The 20,800-nt window shown below is 26.6% G+C and overlaps 1 protein-coding gene across 1 annotated transcript; it reads right to left on the bottom strand.

Moving 5' to 3' along the window:
- Window positions 1–5,580: 5,580 nt before the first annotated feature.
- Window positions 5,581–19,131, bottom strand: LOC112594761 (UDP-glucuronosyltransferase 2B10-like). The gene is made up of 6 exons (XM_025339726.1): window positions 18,829–19,131; window positions 11,057–11,452; window positions 8,783–9,214; window positions 7,313–7,532; window positions 6,573–6,792; window positions 5,581–6,268 (listed from the first exon to the last, which is right to left on the bottom strand). The coding sequence occupies exons 2-6, from the start codon at window positions 11,450–11,452 to the stop codon at window positions 5,980–5,982; spliced, it is 1,557 nt and encodes a 518-aa protein (XP_025195511.1). The 5' UTR covers window positions 18,829–19,131; the 3' UTR covers window positions 5,581–5,979.
- Between the last annotated feature and the right edge of the window lie 1,669 nt (window positions 19,132–20,800).

Raw genomic sequence — 20,800 nt, 5'->3', positions numbered from 1 at the left:
GGGCAATTTATTGGCCACCCCATTACATCCGGACGCCAAGACACTATAATCGTAGAAAAATATCAACGCTGTACACGATTGTAAACCGGTACAGTCCCGGTGAAAAGTGTAAGAAATAACCGAGTTGTAGCACACGAACAAACGATGATAGTCAATACACCAGCGGACGAGTAGTGTGACGACTGACAAGTGTGTTGTTATAGTTGTTACTTGTTACGTATACCCACGTATTTTCTCTCGTTAGGTACTGTTTGTATTTTAGCGCATGTATTATGTTTTATATTATAAAATAATACTGTACCGACGCCCTAGTAAAAGAGGTATTGTTTATATCACCGTCCACGGACAACGTCATATTATCGTCGTGCATTTATACAATCACGTTATGCTGGTTAAGCTGTTAACGTATGTACATACACCATGTTCATAATCGGCGTCTGGCTGATAAGGCCCTGTTAATTTTATACTGAAACAGTTACATTACAGTAATATTGTAATGTATACAGAACTCGAGTACCTACTCGTAAAATTATTAATTATTTTCTATAGAATAATGACGGGTCATATTTATTTTATACTATTTATTGTATCATTACATTTATAACATTACACATAGGTACATATTATAATTATTCTGAATTCACTAGTGTAGTCGCGCGTATCGGCCGTTAGGGGAAAAATTTATAAAATACTTGAAATTTGTATAGGTATAAGTGTAACAATTAACAAATATGAGGTTTTGAATTTAGACTAATTATATGTTGACTTACTATTAGAAATGTAAATAACTCAATTATTGTTTGGTGTACTATCATCACAAGCAACATTTTTATCCTGTAATTGTAGTATTATTTTATGTTTTTTTGCTTGTACTAACGTTCTCTATAGCACGGATTTTTTAATAAACTTAAATCACATCATAAAATACAGTTTAAATTTAAAATTTAAGTAAGTACTAGGTATGTATACATTTATTATATAGGCACTCTTTAGACATCCCCAGTCAATTTTTGAAGTTCTAAACATATTAGTTGTGAAGATTAATCTATCAGCCTTTGTATTTTATATTTTTTCAGCATAAAATGTATTTATTAGAATAAATCTCTAATACATACAATATAATGTATATTATATTTAAATTTATAATATTTTATGATTATTTGATATTATAATAATATATCTTATAATTACCAAAAATATCAAAAATGTGAATAATAATTAAACTGTATTATAAGAGTAACATAAATGATAATTTTAGGTATTCCAATATCCATTGCTTTGCTATGGATCGTTAATCGTTGGCTTAACAACTTATCAAATTTGAATCGTAATTATCTGTAGAACTCTAGTGTATATATTGAGTACTATACACAATTTGTTGATTAACAATTAATGCACCTGTTTAAACAGCGTCGATATTGCACAGCTTTTTGAAATAACCCTGACAACAAATGTTTTTACTGTACATACAATAGTAGGTACAACGCCTATTAGTAACAAACAAAATATGTATTAATTAAATTACAATATTTTAATGTAAATAGTATTATGGCAGTATAGCCGCAGCGGTGTTTTGGTATGGATACGCGAGTATACGCCGTATACTCGTCAGCAAATTTTAGATTTTCGTCGAATACTTAACGTAAAGTATCATTTTACGAGTATACGATTCTACAATGACTCAAAAATCAAATAAAACTTATTTTATAGTTCATAGGAAAAAAACTGTTATGATGTTTTAATGAATTATTTATCTTATTTATGAGTATCCGATAAATTTAATGTATTTTAAAATAAATTTATTAAATAATATTTTGAAAAATATAGGTATGTCATTAAAATATATAATAATATGGAGTATGGCCACTCAACCCATGGTTTTCAATCTGCATCATGCCCAGCAAATGTATTTATTGCGGTATTATGTTTTTTTTAACCATTTTTTGATGCCGTTTTGTTTATTTTTCGTAGATACGTTTTTAACGCTGAAAATGACTAGTGTGTGGCGTTATCTTAAGTGTTTATCAGTCACAAGCCTATTGAATGGCTTATTAATGTTTATTTATAGATTTGGTTATAAATTCTTGTTACTGTAATAATGGGTATAGGTTGAAGTTTATTTATTTATTTATTCACTATAAAACTGTGAATAGTAATAATACTCAAAAAAAATTTAATTTGAAATTCGTTTATTGTTTTGAATTTTGAATATTGTGATGACAAAATGTTGAAACAAAAATATGTAATATATGATAATAATAATGTTTGCCGAACGAGCGGGACATTGATACTCAACGTTATCGGTCTTTAATTTTATAGTAATACATTATAGAATTTAGAAGTTAATAGTTAAAAACAAGGTATAAGGGATTAAGTTAATTTTTAAGATTCATCATCAGAAGACCCATGGATAACTATAACTTATAATTGTATCAATGTAAAAAATGCATGTACCTATAGTATAATTTAATCCACTGTTAAAAAATAATTACATGTAATAGCACCCTGTGTGCTGAAACATTTTATAATTATAATAAATAAAAAAAGTTAATTTTTTCTAGCGTAAGGACTAGCAAAATAAATATATTCGAGCGGAGCGAGAAAAATATGTTTAGGTTGAATGTTGAATAATATACATATTTTGGTAATGCGTATGTAATCAAACGTTACAAAATCGTATTGTGGTATTTCAAGTTTACCATGCGTCCATGCTTACTATCTCATGCGAATGTGCGATAATATTAATGACCAACCAAAAATCTTATTACTTTGGTATACCCATAAATATAATTACCAATATACCAATACCATTGAGTATAAGTGAATGTCGACAGTCAACTGTGTACGTCGACATATACACCAAACATCGTAGAGGATGTTGTTAAAAGTTAAAATTGTATTTGTGTGGCCATGTACCAGTGGTTGTTGACATTTAAAATATGTGTTTGTTGTTTGGTAAATATTGACCAAACTTAAAACGTGATGTGTACGTGATGTGTAGTGTTAAGTATTTTCAATAGTAAAATATTAATAAAACGTTATCGCTCAGTCAAAATACTTCGAAATTTTTAATCTATGTTTAAGATTTTTGGTTGGTCATTAATATTATCGCACATTCGCATGAGATAGTAAGCAGGGACGCATGGTAAACTTGAAATACCACAATACGATTTTGCAACGTTTGATTACTAGACACACCTTCGTTATTATCGATAAGTATACTAAACCGCAACAGTGTGTTTAATAATGATGAATTTTCAAACGTTGAATTTGTCTTAAATTAAACTTAAAATTGGAAAATTATAAAAGATATTTTCATATAAAGTTTAGTGCACTTTTAATTGAAAAAAGATAAAATAATTGAAGATTTGAAGCGCTCTGCTGAACAACGGGACAAGCGCCAGTTTCGGCAATGTTGCGTTTTTCGGTGGAGTATCAGGACACGAGTACAATTTAATGAATATGATATCTATCGCATTGAAATTTTATTATTTTGAAATAGACTGGCTAAATTTAGGTTTAATTTTGAATGTTTCGATTCCTGGAACAACGGGACACGTGTCAATTTTTATCATGTATTTTTAACGACGTTTGTCCCGTTGTTCGTCCGAGCGCTTCAATTGTTTTTTATTTGAGCACTAACACATATTATAAATATATAAGTGAAGTTAAAAGTACTAAAAATAAGAAAATAAATTAACAGAGAAATGTTTATTTTATCAACATTAAAATGAAAAATAAAAAATTAACATACATTTGAAAATATAAATAATGATTTAAGTTGGTGCGCATATAGTTGCATTTGTGCAACGGACTTAAAAGCTGTACTTTTCAAGTTTGGAGGTTAAGTTGGAATTTTTAAATTATTTTTAACAAACTCTCTACACCCAATTTAATCAAAATCATTTATTTTTATCAAGAAAAAAATATCATGCAATTAAGGGTTAATATGAATAATAAATTGATATGAGCTATTACATATCAAAATAAAACCAATATTAGAATACCATGTACCTTTATGTATTCAGGCGTTCGCTTTCGGTATTCGTTGCCACACTTGCCACGACATGATATTACGTTATTGCTAGACGCTAATAAATAACAAAATTGAATTATTTAGAATCACACGAAGTGCCGGTTACCAATGTACGTGTAAATACGTATGTAACAGTTGATAACAGTGAGACGTTACTACATTAATGACTACAGACTAAGACGTTTATTTTGAATTTTGTGCCTTTGTCTTTTGTTATAGAATATGTTTATTTTACTTGATTTATAAATTTAACAAATCTATTCTAAAAATTAACGTGGATATTAAATCACAACGGTAGTATTAAAGTATTTATGGGTTACTTAGCTATAGTAAAATCAATCAAGGCTAAAAAATATTTGTAATTCAATTTCTAATGCTATATCTACATCTTCTTCTAATACTCAATATTCGTTTAAATTATGATGTAAAACAAGTTCAGACAATTATTAATTTTAAACGTCCCATAATATATGGTAAACAACGTAGTTAACAAAGTCTATGTTATAAAATATAAGTGTATCATTGGATTGAATATTTATATAATAATGTTATTATAGCTAATGTTCTAAAAAATGTCTCTTATTATTTAATTTTAAATAGAAATAAATTGAAAAAATTAATTTATGTACAACTGTACAAGTCATTCTTTATAACTGTGTCTGTCTTAAATGTTGATCCATGGCCTGCCTCCTACATAACGATGGCAGGAACTGATATAAATCTTTCTATTGAACCGTGTTCAATCAACTGTAAATATATTGTAATAAAAGCAGGTATAAATGTAAACAAAGTATCCGTGAAAATATATCAGGTAAAATAATAAAAGTATTTTCTGGTTTGAAAATAATTGACTATGTCATTATTTCCACTGTGCATTTTTTTTAAACATTTAATTACCAAGTGGAAACTTTTAACTTTTTGATAAAATTATATACCTACTGGGTGTGTTGTGTACTCGTACGTGCCTTAATACTCTTTGTACAAATTCTGTGAAAATGATTATGAGTGTCAGAGTGTAACATAGTTTATGCAAAAAATGGTATAATTTAAAATTTGAAAAAATAAATTATGTAGCACACGTAATAAGTATTAATATTGTTATTATTTTAACTTAATTGTGTTATTTTATCTATATTGTTTCTTTTCATCGGATGTTATTAACATTTAACATTAAATCATTCCCTTTTTTTTTTTAACGTATTTCCTGTCATTATAATAATATGATGATCCACTTAAGATTTTACAAAGTCCTTGGTTGGTAACTCAATTATGTTTTTATTTATAGTAATTATTTTTAAATCAATACAAACAAATTTTAGAATTTGTATTCTTTCATATTAAAAAATGTATTTATATGGTTTTGATTGTATAGAGTATGGACGTTATCACAGATTTCATAAAATCATTTGCAAAAAATTATATTTAGAAATTTAATATAGACCATATCACAAATAAAATATATTTAAAATTTAAATATTCATAAGTATACAAAATGTATAACTCATTGTAATAAAATATAATATTTTCGTGTTTAACATCGACAATTATATACAGAAGTAGTTATTTTATGTTTATTAATAATTCTAAAAGTTGCGTATACAATTAGAATATTTCACATAGGTAAGCATATGAAAAGCACATGCCATTTGTTCACATTGCTACAGTAAAGTTACTTATCGTTATGTATAAAAATTTTTTAAGACAGACCTAACTTAGATTCAAATTCAATTAGTATAAAACTGAATGAATTAGTAAATAATAATATTCATGTATACCTTTTATAAGTTTTTATTTAGGTTCAGGCATTTATAAAAATATGTAACTTTGATTTAATCTTACACTGTTGAAATAAAACGAATCATAAAACAAAATACGATTAAATGATTTTGTACGATATTGTATTGTACTGTATAGTAATTCAGGTATAATACGAATTTAATATTTCAATTTTTCTTTTCCTTCTTTTTGGGTATGGTTTTTTTGAATAATTTTTTGTAGATAGTTTTGAGCACGAAGTAAATTGAGTACAATACAGAAAAAATGATTAGCATGATAAAACTGATGACATCAACTAAGTAGTACTTCCACCAAGGCATTCCAACAGCCGCGGTCCTCAAGTGTTTCGCCCCTTTGTGTCTTATTACATATTCTGTCCAGTAGACAGCAGTTTCCGTTGCATTCAAGGGCCTGTCTTTGAACCGTTTTGATAGTTTCTTTGCATTTGTAGCGTAACTGAAAAAATATGTGCTTTATTATTTTATATATTTTATTAAAACTATCAACTACAATATTTGATTAAATATACAATTAACTTAGCACGATCGTATCGTTATATAATTCAATATTTTTATATTTAAACAATTGATTTTTAATAGGTGCAAAAGATTAACTTTAATATGATGATTTATTTCAATTTAAAGTACCTAATTGAATGATGTGCTCTATTAATGTTTTCTAATTAAAAATAAATTAAAATGGATAATATTACGGAAACGTGGTAAAAATAATGACATAGTTGCTGTGTTCGCAATCTCACCTGCTATTGTTAATTATTGTTGTAATAGCATTGTATAGAATATCTTTCGTCATCGTTTCATAGTCCAATATAATACCTGAACCTTTTTCTACCAATTTTAATATATTTCTAGGTTGATCGAAGAAAAACGGTATACCAATGATTGGTACGCTTGAGTGTACAGCTTCAATTACTCCTAACAGTCCACCGTGGGTCATGAACAGGCGAACTTTTGGATGACCTAAAATTAAAAATATGTATTAATTATATATATAATAAGCACTATAGATACGAGTTAATATATTAACATTTTATAGTTTGTAAAAATTATTCGAACCTATAGTAAATTGTATTATGTCTATTTTATTTTTATGTAAAACTATTAGTAAAGGGTATTAGAATCATTAATAAATAAAGTTAAAAACTCATTCGAATTTCAGAACAAAAAAAATCTATATAAAAAAAAAAAGAGTGGTATCATTTGAAAAAAGTAAGTTTGTATCTTCATAGGACTAAGACGTTCTTTAAATAATATTTAATTGCTAAGTATCTAGAAATATTATCTCTAAAGACTCTTAAGTATACTAAACAATTCGAAATATCAGAAAGAGAGTGAGTATAATTGAAGAAACACTTTGTATTAATATAAAGAGTGTATTTGATAAATTTGACATTTTCATATATGAAATTACTTTTAAATATATTGTAGTATCTTCAATATTAATTTTATTGTATCATATGTACATTGATTTATTACATACTCAAAATATCTCTTTGAGGCATCCATTTGCTTATATACACGTTATCAGGTTTATCTTGCATTTCTGCTTCATATTTCCATAAGACTCTGATGGGTAATTTTGCAAATACATCCTTAAACATTTGTAATACATTTGGTGGTAGTGTAGATATACGAATCAGAGAACCAAATGTGAAAAACATAACTCCATTCGGCGAGTCATCGATAAATTTCAATATGTCCTATTACACCAATAATAGAAATTAATAATTACAAAAGAGTTTTACATTGTTAACAATATTCAATAAATGTATAAACTTTAATACATGTTTAATGTGATATTTACGAGTATACACTATACATATGATTTTATAGTTGCACGTACTATATTATATTAACATGTGTATAATGTGTATTTTTTTATTTTTCGTATAATTAATTACTAATTAGTTATATTGTTTGAAAAACAATTAAAAATTACGAGTATTTAGTATTTACATTATAAGTTACAATATGGCATTTCTTTTTTATTATAATATTGTTCGTATTATAACGTATATTATGAATTGATAGGCAGGTGATAGATAACTAATATATTATTAATTAATTGTTTGAGCTCTTACTTACGATAGTAAGATATGGTTTTATTTTTCTAGTGAAATTAAAAAATTAAAATTGGTTTTAAAGATAGTTTTTTTTATATATGATCATGCATGTTTATAAGTAGATATATAATACAAGTATGCATGCAACAAGTCATTCTATTTTATATTAATTGTTTAAGCATTGGTTGCTAGGGCCATTATATTATGTTAATAATTTTTTTCTGGTATCCACATAATTTAATGTTATTGTACAAATTATTAGTTTTTAAGAATGTGATTTATACAGCGCTCTGATTTCAAGTATTTATATTTTTTTTTTTTTTTTTTGAGTATGAGTATACCTAGGTTCAAAATCAAATATAGTAATTTAATATACTTATTATTAGATTATTACTAATTTTATATTAAAAAAAAAACAATTAAAAATTGTTTTTATTATATTATTGAATTATCGAATTATATGATACAAAAATATTTTAATTATTAGAAGTGAACTTTATACCTATATTAGAAGTATAATGTATATTGTATTAAAAAATAGTATTCAAGACTTTTAGTGACCAAATCTATTGGTCATAAATCAAATTTAGCAGTATTTTATAGAGGCTGTTATTATACTTTCTCAGTAATTCTTTAATAGTCTAAAAATATTGATGACATTTTAGTGAGCATGGTTTTATCATTTCTTTAAATAACAATTTTTTTTTAATAGATCATTGTATATTGTACCACGGTAAACAGAGTTATGTGAATGCTTAACACCTCTGCAGCCTGCAAGAATTTATATTCTGTCAGGTTTTTTTTTTTTTAATTATTAAATTCTCAGTATCGTGTTTTATTTAAAATGAATAAATATAAATACATTTAATTTAGGGGTGTGTATTTACCTTAGGTAAGGGCTTGGGGGGTTTAACATGTATTCCACCAATTTCTATCATGTTGGGGACTAGGGGACGTGGTCCATCCAAAGAAAAGTGGCCATTGACAAACACCATGGAAGTGTTATAAACTATTTCATTGATGTGAGGTGTATCCGGTCCGAAGGTCTCTTTTAATAGTTCATTTGCTGGCCACTCGCTGTAATATTTCCACGCTAATTTGAAATATATATAATACAAAGTGTTGATCATTCGTTCTTTAAAGTTCATTTTTCCAGCTGCTCTTGTAACGATCGTTGGTATGTAAGATGGGTTATCTGGGCCACCCACACGGTCATAGCTCCAAGGTAGATGTGAGCTGGACATGATGGACAATAGGGGTGCCTTGAAATGGTATGCAAAACCAACATCACAATCAGCTCCAAATATTTCTGTGAAAACCTAAGAATAAAAATATAATAATTATTCTCGTTGCTTTAGGTTTAATTAGTAAATATATAAAGAAATAAATAATATTCATTATATAGTATTAATGATAATGTTTAAAAATAGAAAAATATTATAGAAACATCAAAATTTGAACCTTTTTGATTATATTCATAATTTCTATACATGGTGTAATTTTCAAATTATTCTGATTCTTTTTGAGCTATTTATAGGACTTAGAAATTTTTAGTTATTTTTTTTAAATGTCGATAAAAAGTTATTTGCTAAGTCAAAATTCTAAAAAGTTTAATACAAAATTCCAAATAAATTTTTTTTTATATGTATAAAAATAAAATTATTAAAAATATAGAAGTAAAATTTTGTATTATAAGCATTTGAAGGTAAAATTTTTACAAAATTCGTTAAAATTGCAAAAATTACAAACTACAATTATTTTCAAGTTAGCAATTTAAAAAAATCTTCAATTTGTTTTGCTAGAATATGAAAATTTAATAAAATGCTCCTCATAAGTAGTTATATTGAATCTAAAAATATAATGAAAGTGGTTTTTATTTATAATTATTTGAAGAAGTTCAAATTTGGACGAAATTACGTATTTTAGCGATGAATGACAATATTAATTATTTTGTTATAAATTGAAAACATTATTTTTTGGGACTTAAAGACTTTTACGTATATTACTATTAATTTTACTAAATACAATGTAATTTTCTAAATACAGTAGAACCTCGATAAGTTTAAATTAATGCCGTTCCCCAGTCCTCTCCGAAAACCTCGATTATTCGAAATAAAAACTATAGAGTACTCGAATATTCTGTGTTTCGAATATAGAAAGATAATAACGGAAAATTTTTAAAATAATTTGTCTGATAGGCTTGTGCATTCCAGATAATTTAAACTAATCACCTTTATTGTGTTCATTATCACTGTATTCAGTATTGTCAGTTGGAAATTTGTGATCGATCGGTTACACGTGTATGGTGTAGTTGATGTAACAATGCCTCGTGTTTTATAAAAATTTACTATTTATAATTAATAATTTTACCGCATTTTTTATCATAATTTTTTAGTAATTATTTAAAAATAACAATACACACTTGAATTATATGTACATAATATGTATCTGTACCCATATTAAACGATAATTAAAAACTATAATACGTGTAGGTACATACATAAATACATTTTAAAAACTCTCTAAGTCGAATTTTTTCCTAAAATCTAGAAACTCGAAAACTTATTAAGTCGAAAAAATTGCTTTTCTCTTGAATTTTGACTTATCTAGGTTCCATTGTATTTCGATTAATTTTAAGATATTATTATCTATTCACACTATGAACCTATTCAGGCACCAGATTATCACCCTTTTTTTAAAAGGTATAGTGTGTTCAGATGAAATTAGTAATTGCACTACATTATACTCTAAATTAATGTAGATTACAATGCAATAACAATGCTTTATTGTAAGTTCGTGTACTCAGTGATTTTTTTAATAACAAACACCATTGACTGGTAATAATTATTTGTTTTTTATATATAGTTTGAAGGACCTAATAGTATCTGTAGAGCTGTATATTTTTCAAACGTCTCATATGATTATCGAACTAAAAATATAATATACCTATATATATATAGATACAGGTCTTCGTCACCGTGGACGAAATACAAGTAAAAAAAAAAAAAACATTACACACTATGCAAACCGTGCGTCGTAATCGCGCCGACTTAAACCACTACGATATTTCCTGCGATATCATTGTCGTGTACCTATAACGACGACGTACGACGGCACGGCATCGGAGCGCGGAAAAGCAAACAATAATAAACACCACTGACCGCGTCGAACTCGATGCCGCTGTGCATCAACGCCTGCACCTGGGGCAGCTTATGGGCCTTCCGACAGATGCCCATCTGATGGTCGGCGATGAACCACTGGTTGGCGAACACGCTGGACAGGTATTTGAGCACCATTTCGATGCCCACCGTGTTCATCGCGGGGGGGAACGACGCCGACACGTCCACGTCCGTGTAGTTGGCCACCGGAGATTTCTGCGGGAACGACGTGATCACCGTCACGTTGTGGCCGCGCGCCGCCAGGGCCTTCATCACGCTCTCGTACACCACCCAGTGGCTGCGGCCGTTGATGGGGAACACGCCGAGGATGTTGGCTCCGTCGGCGGCGGACAGCGCGCCCAAGACGGCGGCCACCAGGAGCAGCCCGACGCACTTCATCTGCGCACGGACAATCAATGAATTAATGATAATAATATTATTAAACGTTACACGGCGTGAACGGGGCCTATAGTATAGCCGTTAGGTTCTCGACCGGTATGTCGCGACACACTGGTGTGTGCCGCGGAGTAAGTCCAAACGTGTCACGTGAAATACTAATTGGTATTAAATGACACAAAGTTTTTTAAACAATTAACGAGCAAAAAAATTTTTTTTTTTTTATATTGTATTTATAGGCGGCCTGAATGTTATTAGTGTGTCGCCATTTTCATGGTTCTATATTGTTAGGGTGTCATCGTACAATAAAGGTTGATAACCACTGGCCTATAGCATGATGACGCCGTGGCGGTTACCAAGCCGCAAGGGGTGGGCTAAGGCGCGAAAAGCGCTGGAGAGCTACGCACCTGCAATCGAGTATAACCGTCTGCTTGAGCAGTGCCTACCTATGTTTAGCGTTTTTGACGCAATATTCGTACATCAAAAAAAAAAAAAAAGTGATTACAACGTCATTTATATTAAGGTGTCATTGAGTAGGTATTATTGTACGCGGTTTTTTCTTTCCCGCATCCACTCATATTATAATAATACATTTTTACGCAAATAATAAATCACTATCGGATATCAGTCGAAATAGCATTCTGACCCCCCCCCCCCCCTTCCGGTCATTTTCTTTTGTATGATGCATATTATGCCTCCTGATTGACGGCGTTGAGAGTGTACACTATGTGGGTACGGGTCACTGCTACACCATCGCACAAACATAACAATACTGGTGTAGGTGCCTGCTGCAAAAACAGTCTTACTGTATAAGCACTTATGTAGTACGTGAGATTGTACGACCGTGCAGCTTCAAGCTAAAAATATAAGAATGACTTGTCGTGAGATAATTACACGCCGAGAAAAGTTAAATAAAATCCTAACGAAAAAAAAATGTATTCGAAACGATATACTGTGCCTATTATTAGTTCTGAGATGGACTACAACATTTTACAGAAATCTGATTAGGTATTTTTAGTAAAACGTAAACGATATATAAAATATTGTTTTAACTATATTTTAATGTTTTTATTTTTGTTAGCAAATTAACAGAATATGACCGACCATACCACTCATCCGTTTACTTAAAAAATATTTTTGCAAATAATAATCCAATTTCTTAGTATTTACCATTTAGCAACAACTAAAATATCTAATTTTCCGGTTATGTCATTTGAGCTAAAATTATAGGTACTTGTCTTATTGAGCGATTGCCGCACCGCCAAATGTCACTGACTTCCGATAAGTCCTATGGTATCGAAAAAATATTCAACATTTCATACGAAATCCGAACAATTTATATCGGCTCATTTATTCTGAATATTTATGTATTTTGTGCGAAAATAGAAACAAGATAAACGTTTGAAATAGTAACACATATTTTTATTATTAATAATGTATGAAATAAGACTAAAATTTATGTTTGGATATGAAAATTAATGTCCATTTATTACTATACTGTCTTTGAGTTATAATAGTGGACACAGTGTTATCAAAATGTGTGTTTTTGACATTCAAACATTGTGTGATTATACTTCGATTAGGCACTTTACACTAGGTATATTAAATGTATTATTATATTTATAATTTACTTATTTACGACAAAAATGTTTTCTTATTACTATTATTTAAGTCCATGACTGCATAATTAATTTAATAATATTGTATTAATTATTATTATTACATAATCAATCAAGAATGCCGAGTGGTGTAATTTTAAATATGATTTGTTTATCAAAGATTCAACTAAGAAATCGATAATTTTGACTTTATTAAACATGATTACATCACTGTTTGTAATACAAATAATACAATATACCTTTTGATATGATGTGCTTATGTATTAGAATACCTTTGTGTACTATAACAAATATTGTTTACCTAGTTATTAAATCAGTATTTCTATTTTTAAAACGATCGGTATATTATGTAATTTTTTAAACGATTTTGATTAAAATTTAAAGTGTTCAAACTACGGAATTGTTTTTATTATAATAAATGTAATTTCGAATACTATGGTACTTGTTAATAAATATAAAGCTTTCAGAAAACTAATTTAAATTGATTTACAAATATAAAATCTACTATAGTAAAGAGTTTATACATAAATTGATTTCGTTAACAAGACTCGTTAGTTCGTTATTATTAGTAGTTGGCTTGGTATAAATAACCAATCGTATTGTAGTGAAGTGTATTATTTATGAAATAATGTTGAACAATATAAAAGTAATGATATAAATTAATTTTAAAAATTAGGAACTAAGTATAAATAGGATATTTTTTTATATATATTTATAATAATAAATTTATATATTTTTTCAATAAAACATTTTTTTAATTTAAATCGATTATTATACTCGTATATTTAAAATAATTTAGATTAATTAAGATAAATTCATTATGCCAGTAAAAAAAAATCTTAAGAGTGTAAAATTATCATCACCGAACAAGACAAGTGTTTCATTTATCAGGTTCTGTCAAAAATTGTTACTTCTTTATAGATATAATATGATATGTTTGAATTATATACCTATTATACCTATATAAATATATATTATAATATAATTTATAAATGAATTATTTAAAAAAAAAAAAAAATGATAGCGTAGATAAATTTATTTTCTTTAGAAATTCAGAATGAATAAATCATATATTTTAATAGCTTTAAATTAATTTATCCCTAGGTATAAAACAGTGAAGTGTAACTAATTTTAGAATCTGAGTAGAGCAATAAATGTAGGGTATTGATTTTACAATGATGTGTGAGTTTTTTTTTTATTATTTAGTGTAAAAAAATGCTTCGATCTTCAACTTTGAGAGAGGCTTTTTATAAGTAATTAAATCTACTTCATATATTTATAGGATAAAAATTCTCAGCATTTTTAAAAATAAAAAATAAAGAAGAACAGAAATTTTAAATAAATCCGATTTATGACAAAATCTATTTTGTTTTTTTGGTATTATACAATAACGATTACCATAAATATTTGAAATTTTCTCCAAATTTTTAAATAACTATTTTTTATTTCCGATAAAATATTCAACATTTTTTAATTCTTTTTAAGCTATTTATAGACATGATCTATTTTCATTTTTTTTTTTTTAGTTTTTTTAGAAATGCCAGAAATTATTGAAAATTTCATACAAAGCTCTTTATAATTTGTTTATTTTTCAATTAAAAATGTTAAAATCCATTATTACAATATTTTTTTATAAATGTTTAAAATTCATCAACATTTTATCAATATACAAATTAATTTGTAATTGTAAATTCGAAAATTTTTTGTTTTTATACTTAAGATTTAATACTAGATTCTTTATAAGTTTTTTTAACATATATGAAATTCTACTGAGAGTCAAATTAAGTTTTTACTATTTCTCTTTAAACAATGTTTGATATTTTATAAAAAAAAATAACAAAAGATACCTATAATTTTCATCATAAAATAAAATTTTCAAAACTTTTTTGAGTTATTTTCTAGACATGATAAATTTTAAATTTTTTCTAAAAATGTCGGAAAAATATTAGCTTATTAGCTGGACCAAATTCCTTAAAAATTAATACGAAATTCCTCATAAATTATTCTTATAGTATCTGTATAAAAATATCAAAAATACATAGTCACAAATTTTTTTTATGTATTTGAAGTTAGAAGTTTTATTAAGTTTGTCAAAATTACAAAAAGTTGTGAACTTTTGTAGTAGGAAATTCATAAATACTTTTTTTTTTATATCTAAGTTTTGAAAATGTTATACAAGATTTTTTTATAAATAGTTCATTCTAGAACAACTATAAAAATGCAATTATTTTTTATAAATATTTTAAGTTAAAATTTGTACGAAATTAATTATTTAGATGATAAATAATCATGTTAATTATTTAATTATAATTTGAAAAATTATTCAGGAAACTTACAACTTAACATATATTTATAATAATTATAATTTTGCTATACACAATGACATTTTTGATTTATTTTGAAATATAATCTATTTATTTTATGTAATAAAACTATTTTTACTGTTATATAGTATTTAGTATTTACAGAAAGATGTTATTATATTTTGAATTAGATAAATTAATATAATAGCGTATAAATATGAATTAACTATAATAATTGATAATAATTAAATACTGATAATATAAAAAATATAATATTTTTGAAGAAAAATATTTAAAAATTAAATAAAAACAAATATATAAACCTAACACTATACTAAAAGTAAAAATAAGTCTAATAGTTTTATCAAAAAAATATACCTTTCATGAAATTTAATATACTTGGTGATAGGCTAACAGCCATGGCCTGACCTAAAACCAACAGATTATCGGCCTCAGAAATAGAGTATATATATAATAATATATTATATAAAAAATTTGTATTTAAAAAACAATACTAAAATACCGTTTTTGTGGCAATTTTTTCAAAATTTAGTTACGAAAGTGATAAAGGTAGATGAAAGAAGGCATTTGTACAATATTTTTTTGTCATGTATAGTATATGCATATTTATACAATCAAGTAATAAGAAGAACGGTGGTGGCCGATGACGACAAGTTTAGTGTTTTCGTTGCGGTGACATAGTATGTTCACCAAAAATAGGATATGCAATTTAATACATATTAAAATATTTTCTTAAAATTCAATGTAAGCTTAAATATTTGATGGCATTATAACTATAATATAAAAAATAAATGTTTTAATATCGAAGAACATTGGATATTATTACAAAAACTAAAGCTCTGAATATTAGTAGCATAAATATAAAAAGTTTTTCAATATCATTAAAAATACACAAATTTTAATTGTTAATATTTTTTTGACGAGAGTAGAGCAATCTTAAAATATTATGGCCTAACCTTATATAAATGTCTAGTTTCGTCTATGGCTGAAAGATAATTTCCACACAGACTGGTTTAATTCAAATTTAACACACTCATATTAGTTACTCACTCGACACCTAATGTACAGCAAAGCCGTATCCACTTGCCTATATTTTTTAGTTTTATATTCACGAAAAGAATATTTTTCTATGAGTTTCTATGTATTAAAATTGAATTTTAAACAATATCAAATTATAAATATTCAATGTTTAAATGAGTGGAATGGATACCCAGTAAAATATTGGCTCACCGCTCTTCTCATCTAAACTTAAAATATTTATAAACTAATTAACTACTCGATTAAAATTCAGTTTTTTACAATTTCGATTAGCAATCTTTAAATAATAGTTCTTAAAAGAATTATCTAATCTATAGGTAGGTACTTTGAAGTACATAATATAATAAATTAGTTATTAACATTTAATAGGTTATACAACAACTTCTTAGTGAAAATTTACTATAACTTTTTCAATTTTTATTTTTACACAGTTTATAATAATCATTATTTTCAATTTATTAAATTAAAATTCGTTTATTTTATTGTTCAAAAATATTATTTTTTGTTAACAAAACAAGTTTAACTTTTTTTTTTTAAAACCCTGCATAATGTTATATTGTTTTACTAAGACTCATAAAGATATTCTCATGCGGATAGTATAAAATTACGTTTAAATATAAAAACTTAGATTTAATATTATATATTTGATGTAAATAAATCTAATGAAATAATAGAAAAAGTGAAATAGCACATTTAAAAATTTGTATTCCAGGAGTAGGTTTATTCTTCATAAAACAAATATAGCTTTATATAAAAATGTAAGGATATAAATTAAACAATAAGCAAAAAATCAAGATGTGTATGTATTTTATCATCTCTGTTACAATTGTTTTGTAATATCAATCCGAAAATAAATTATCTATTATAAACTAACCGTATAACTAGACTTCGCCCGAGAAAAAAAAAAATCATAAAATACGACGTTATATTGGCTTATCTCTACTGTTTTAGAATACTAACAATACTGTATGTTTTGGCCGAATTTCGAGACTATGGCTTTAAACTCCACGGCAGGGCTGGATTTAGCGAGGGGCTGAGTGAGCTGCAAGGCTACGGCCCCCATAAATTTAAGTCCACACAGCAATATTTTTAATATGGAATTTATTATTATTTTTAATATTAATTTATGTATCAAGCTTTCAGTAATACATTTTATTACTAAGTAAACTAAATAAACAACATATTAAAAATATTGAATACAATTATCAAAAAATGTATCATCTTGTTTATTTATTTTAGACCTCCACAATATATTCCGCCCACGGATCACCTACTAATCTAACCTGCTCCTGCCGTGGTAATGAATGTTTCTGTAATTAGGATAAACAAACATATTATCTCAGATTGATGCACAAATGTTCATGTTTCTCGGAGGTTAAAATTTTAGATCATAGGTTAATGGAAATTCAATCAATTGATTAAATGTTATTTCTATATAATTAATGGTTTTAGTAAATTATGTTAGTTCATAGACAAATAAAAATCGGTGTACCTAGTTTTTCAAGTATTCGATTGGAATGGACAATCCACTTGTCGTGGCAAATTGAATATAATATCATTTGATATATTTTTTAAAGTTGTTCTAACTAATTTTTAAACTTTTGCGATATCTCTAAAAACAATCTCTGAAACTTTCGTCAAAACCGGTCGAGTATTTTTCAAGTCTATAAGCAAAAAACAGACGGACGTTGTCTTATGTTGTGTATTTACAGACAAACAATTAGTTAAATATTATTTTATTGTAAATAAGTAACATATTATTCGATTTTCGTGAGCTAAAACAAAATTTATGTGTGACTGTGTAAGTGTGTCCAATTTATATTAACCCATATCGGTTAGAAAACAAATCAAATAACACTCTCCATTCTGAAGAAATATGTGTGAAAAATGAAGTTCCAATTGATCTGTTTTAAGTCTATATAAGCCCTACATAGACGTATAATGTACATATATGTACATTCATTTATTTATATATATATTTATATAGGCGAATAAATTAAATAATATATTATTAATTTATAATAAAAATATAATTATATTAATTGTTTATTTTATTTATTATAAAGTATTTACGATGTACACAATTTCCCATATAAACTTTAATCGCTTTTCAAAAATCAACTAGTTAATTATATAATTTATGTAATAAAATTATTTCTATATTTCCTTAAAACAATAAAATGCAATCAAATAATAACCCTATTTGATTTAAAAAAGTACAGATATGAGTTTAATTTAAACGATATAATATAATTAGATTAATTAGAATATAAAATATCAATTAAATATTAACATTATTATTACACGAATAGGTATATAGTATTGTATATATTTTACAAAATATTTAAAAGCCACGTTAAAGTTGTACATTGAATTTAAAATGATAAGTTATACTTACGTTTTAATGGCTGTCAGTGATATAATAACTACGAGTATATGATTCTAACAACAGTGTGTCTATCAAAATTTAAAAACGCGATCTTTCGACGATTGTCGATGATGTAACGATCATAGGTTAACCTGTGTGATAAAAAAAGCACTGTTCGGTGTTGATAAGAGTGCGTTAAATAAAAAATAAATACAATTAAAAAAAAATGTATGCACAAGTATTATTCCGATAAAAAATAGCCTAGTGGCATCGAATCACGGACACACATTGATGCAACTCACGCAGCCCGTCGACGGTGTGTCGTCGCGTATTATAATTATATTATTATTACTGTTATTTTCAACCAGCGGCGAGTCGCGGGAGGTTGGTCTTGACAAGGATAACACACAGCCACACAAGTTCCCCTACCACATTACAACGTCTTATGTGGTAATAGTTTTGAATTGATGCAATTTAGTATTAGGAATAATATACCTATAATATGTTTGCCATGAGTTCCTAAAAAATAAGTGAACGCCGCAGTAATAATTAATGACCTTCACGTTGGTATTTGTAATACGTTATTATCACGATGATGATAATACAGCAGAATAGTATCAATACGAGTCGGGAGTCAGCTGCTTAGTGCGGCCTTAAAACATAATATAGGTATTAATCTGTTTCTCCCATACAATCGCATACTACTGATAGGTACAGTAAATACGACCGTAGGAATTATAATAATGTAACTAATATTTAATCACGTGCAGCACTGCCGTGGTTATTTTATAAACAGGTAATGTAGGAAGTATGAACCTATGTAACGAATATTATTTAATAATATTTTAATATATATTTATGATTTTAGGTTTAATATAATGTCAAAAGAAAATTTTTATTAGTATCATTACTAATTTTATTAGATACTAATATGTGCTCAAAATGTAAAGTGTATTCATTACCATATGTAATATTTGTTTATCATAATATTTAATGGCATTTTTTTATTTGTATTTGTAGGATTTTCGTTCATCGTGCAAGTGGACATGTACTCTATGTTATGTTATACATTTTTATATTTGTGAATAGTAAATAGTGTAAATACCCATCGGGAGAATTTAACGGAGTAATAACATGACATGTTTTATTGAATTAGAAATGAGAAGATTATGCTAAAATTCGTTCAAGACGTATCGATTTTAAGTAGATTTTCTCTGTAATAATATTTTTGATTTATTTGTTATTTAATCCTTTTTAGTGTTATTATCATTTACTTACTCCAGAAGTGTGTACAACATATTGAAAAATAATCACTTATGCTATACCTACCATAGTTACCTGTGATGTAAGACTTGGAGCGTTAACATTTATAAGTATTTAATATTTATATTATACGGTTGTATAACAATAAAAGTTTTAAGTATATTTCTAAACAATAATCTTATAATTTTCGAGTAAATAAAAAAAAAAAAAAAATGTAAACTTTAAAAATTTAGAAAAAAAAATTACAAGTAATGTCTTTGTAGTGTGGTTAATGTTGGTGCCCTTAATATTGGTATCTTGATATTTATATCATTATATTTATTACTTATAATGTCATAACTCATAAATCATGTAAATTAGATTTAATTTAAAAATATTATACAACATAAATAAAATTATTCATAGATTAGGAATTTATTGTTATAAAATATACAAAAATATTTTTAGAAGTGCTTGAGCAAGGTCTATAGGTAATTATATATCATGCTATATGTCTACGTATTATAATATTTTTCCCGTAACCGTTTAGTAGTGGTTATTGATTAGTTGTTTTGTTAAGCTTAGGTTATACCTGATCTAACGTAGATTGTTAGGTTAGGTATCAAACTTACAGAGTTGCGAACGTTTACTATTGATAGATTCTAGTTATAACTATGATTAGTATTTAGTAGGATTAGTTTAAAATATTGATTATTTATTAGTTATATAAAATTAATTTAATAGATTAATTTATATTTTT

This window comes from Melanaphis sacchari, unplaced genomic scaffold (genome assembly GCF_002803265.2).
Source record: "Melanaphis sacchari strain LSU unplaced genomic scaffold, SCAv2.0 Contig23_pilon_pilon, whole genome shotgun sequence".
Taxonomy (NCBI): Eukaryota; Metazoa; Arthropoda; class Insecta; order Hemiptera; family Aphididae; genus Melanaphis; species Melanaphis sacchari.
This window is presented reverse-complemented; position numbering and strand designations above follow the sequence as displayed.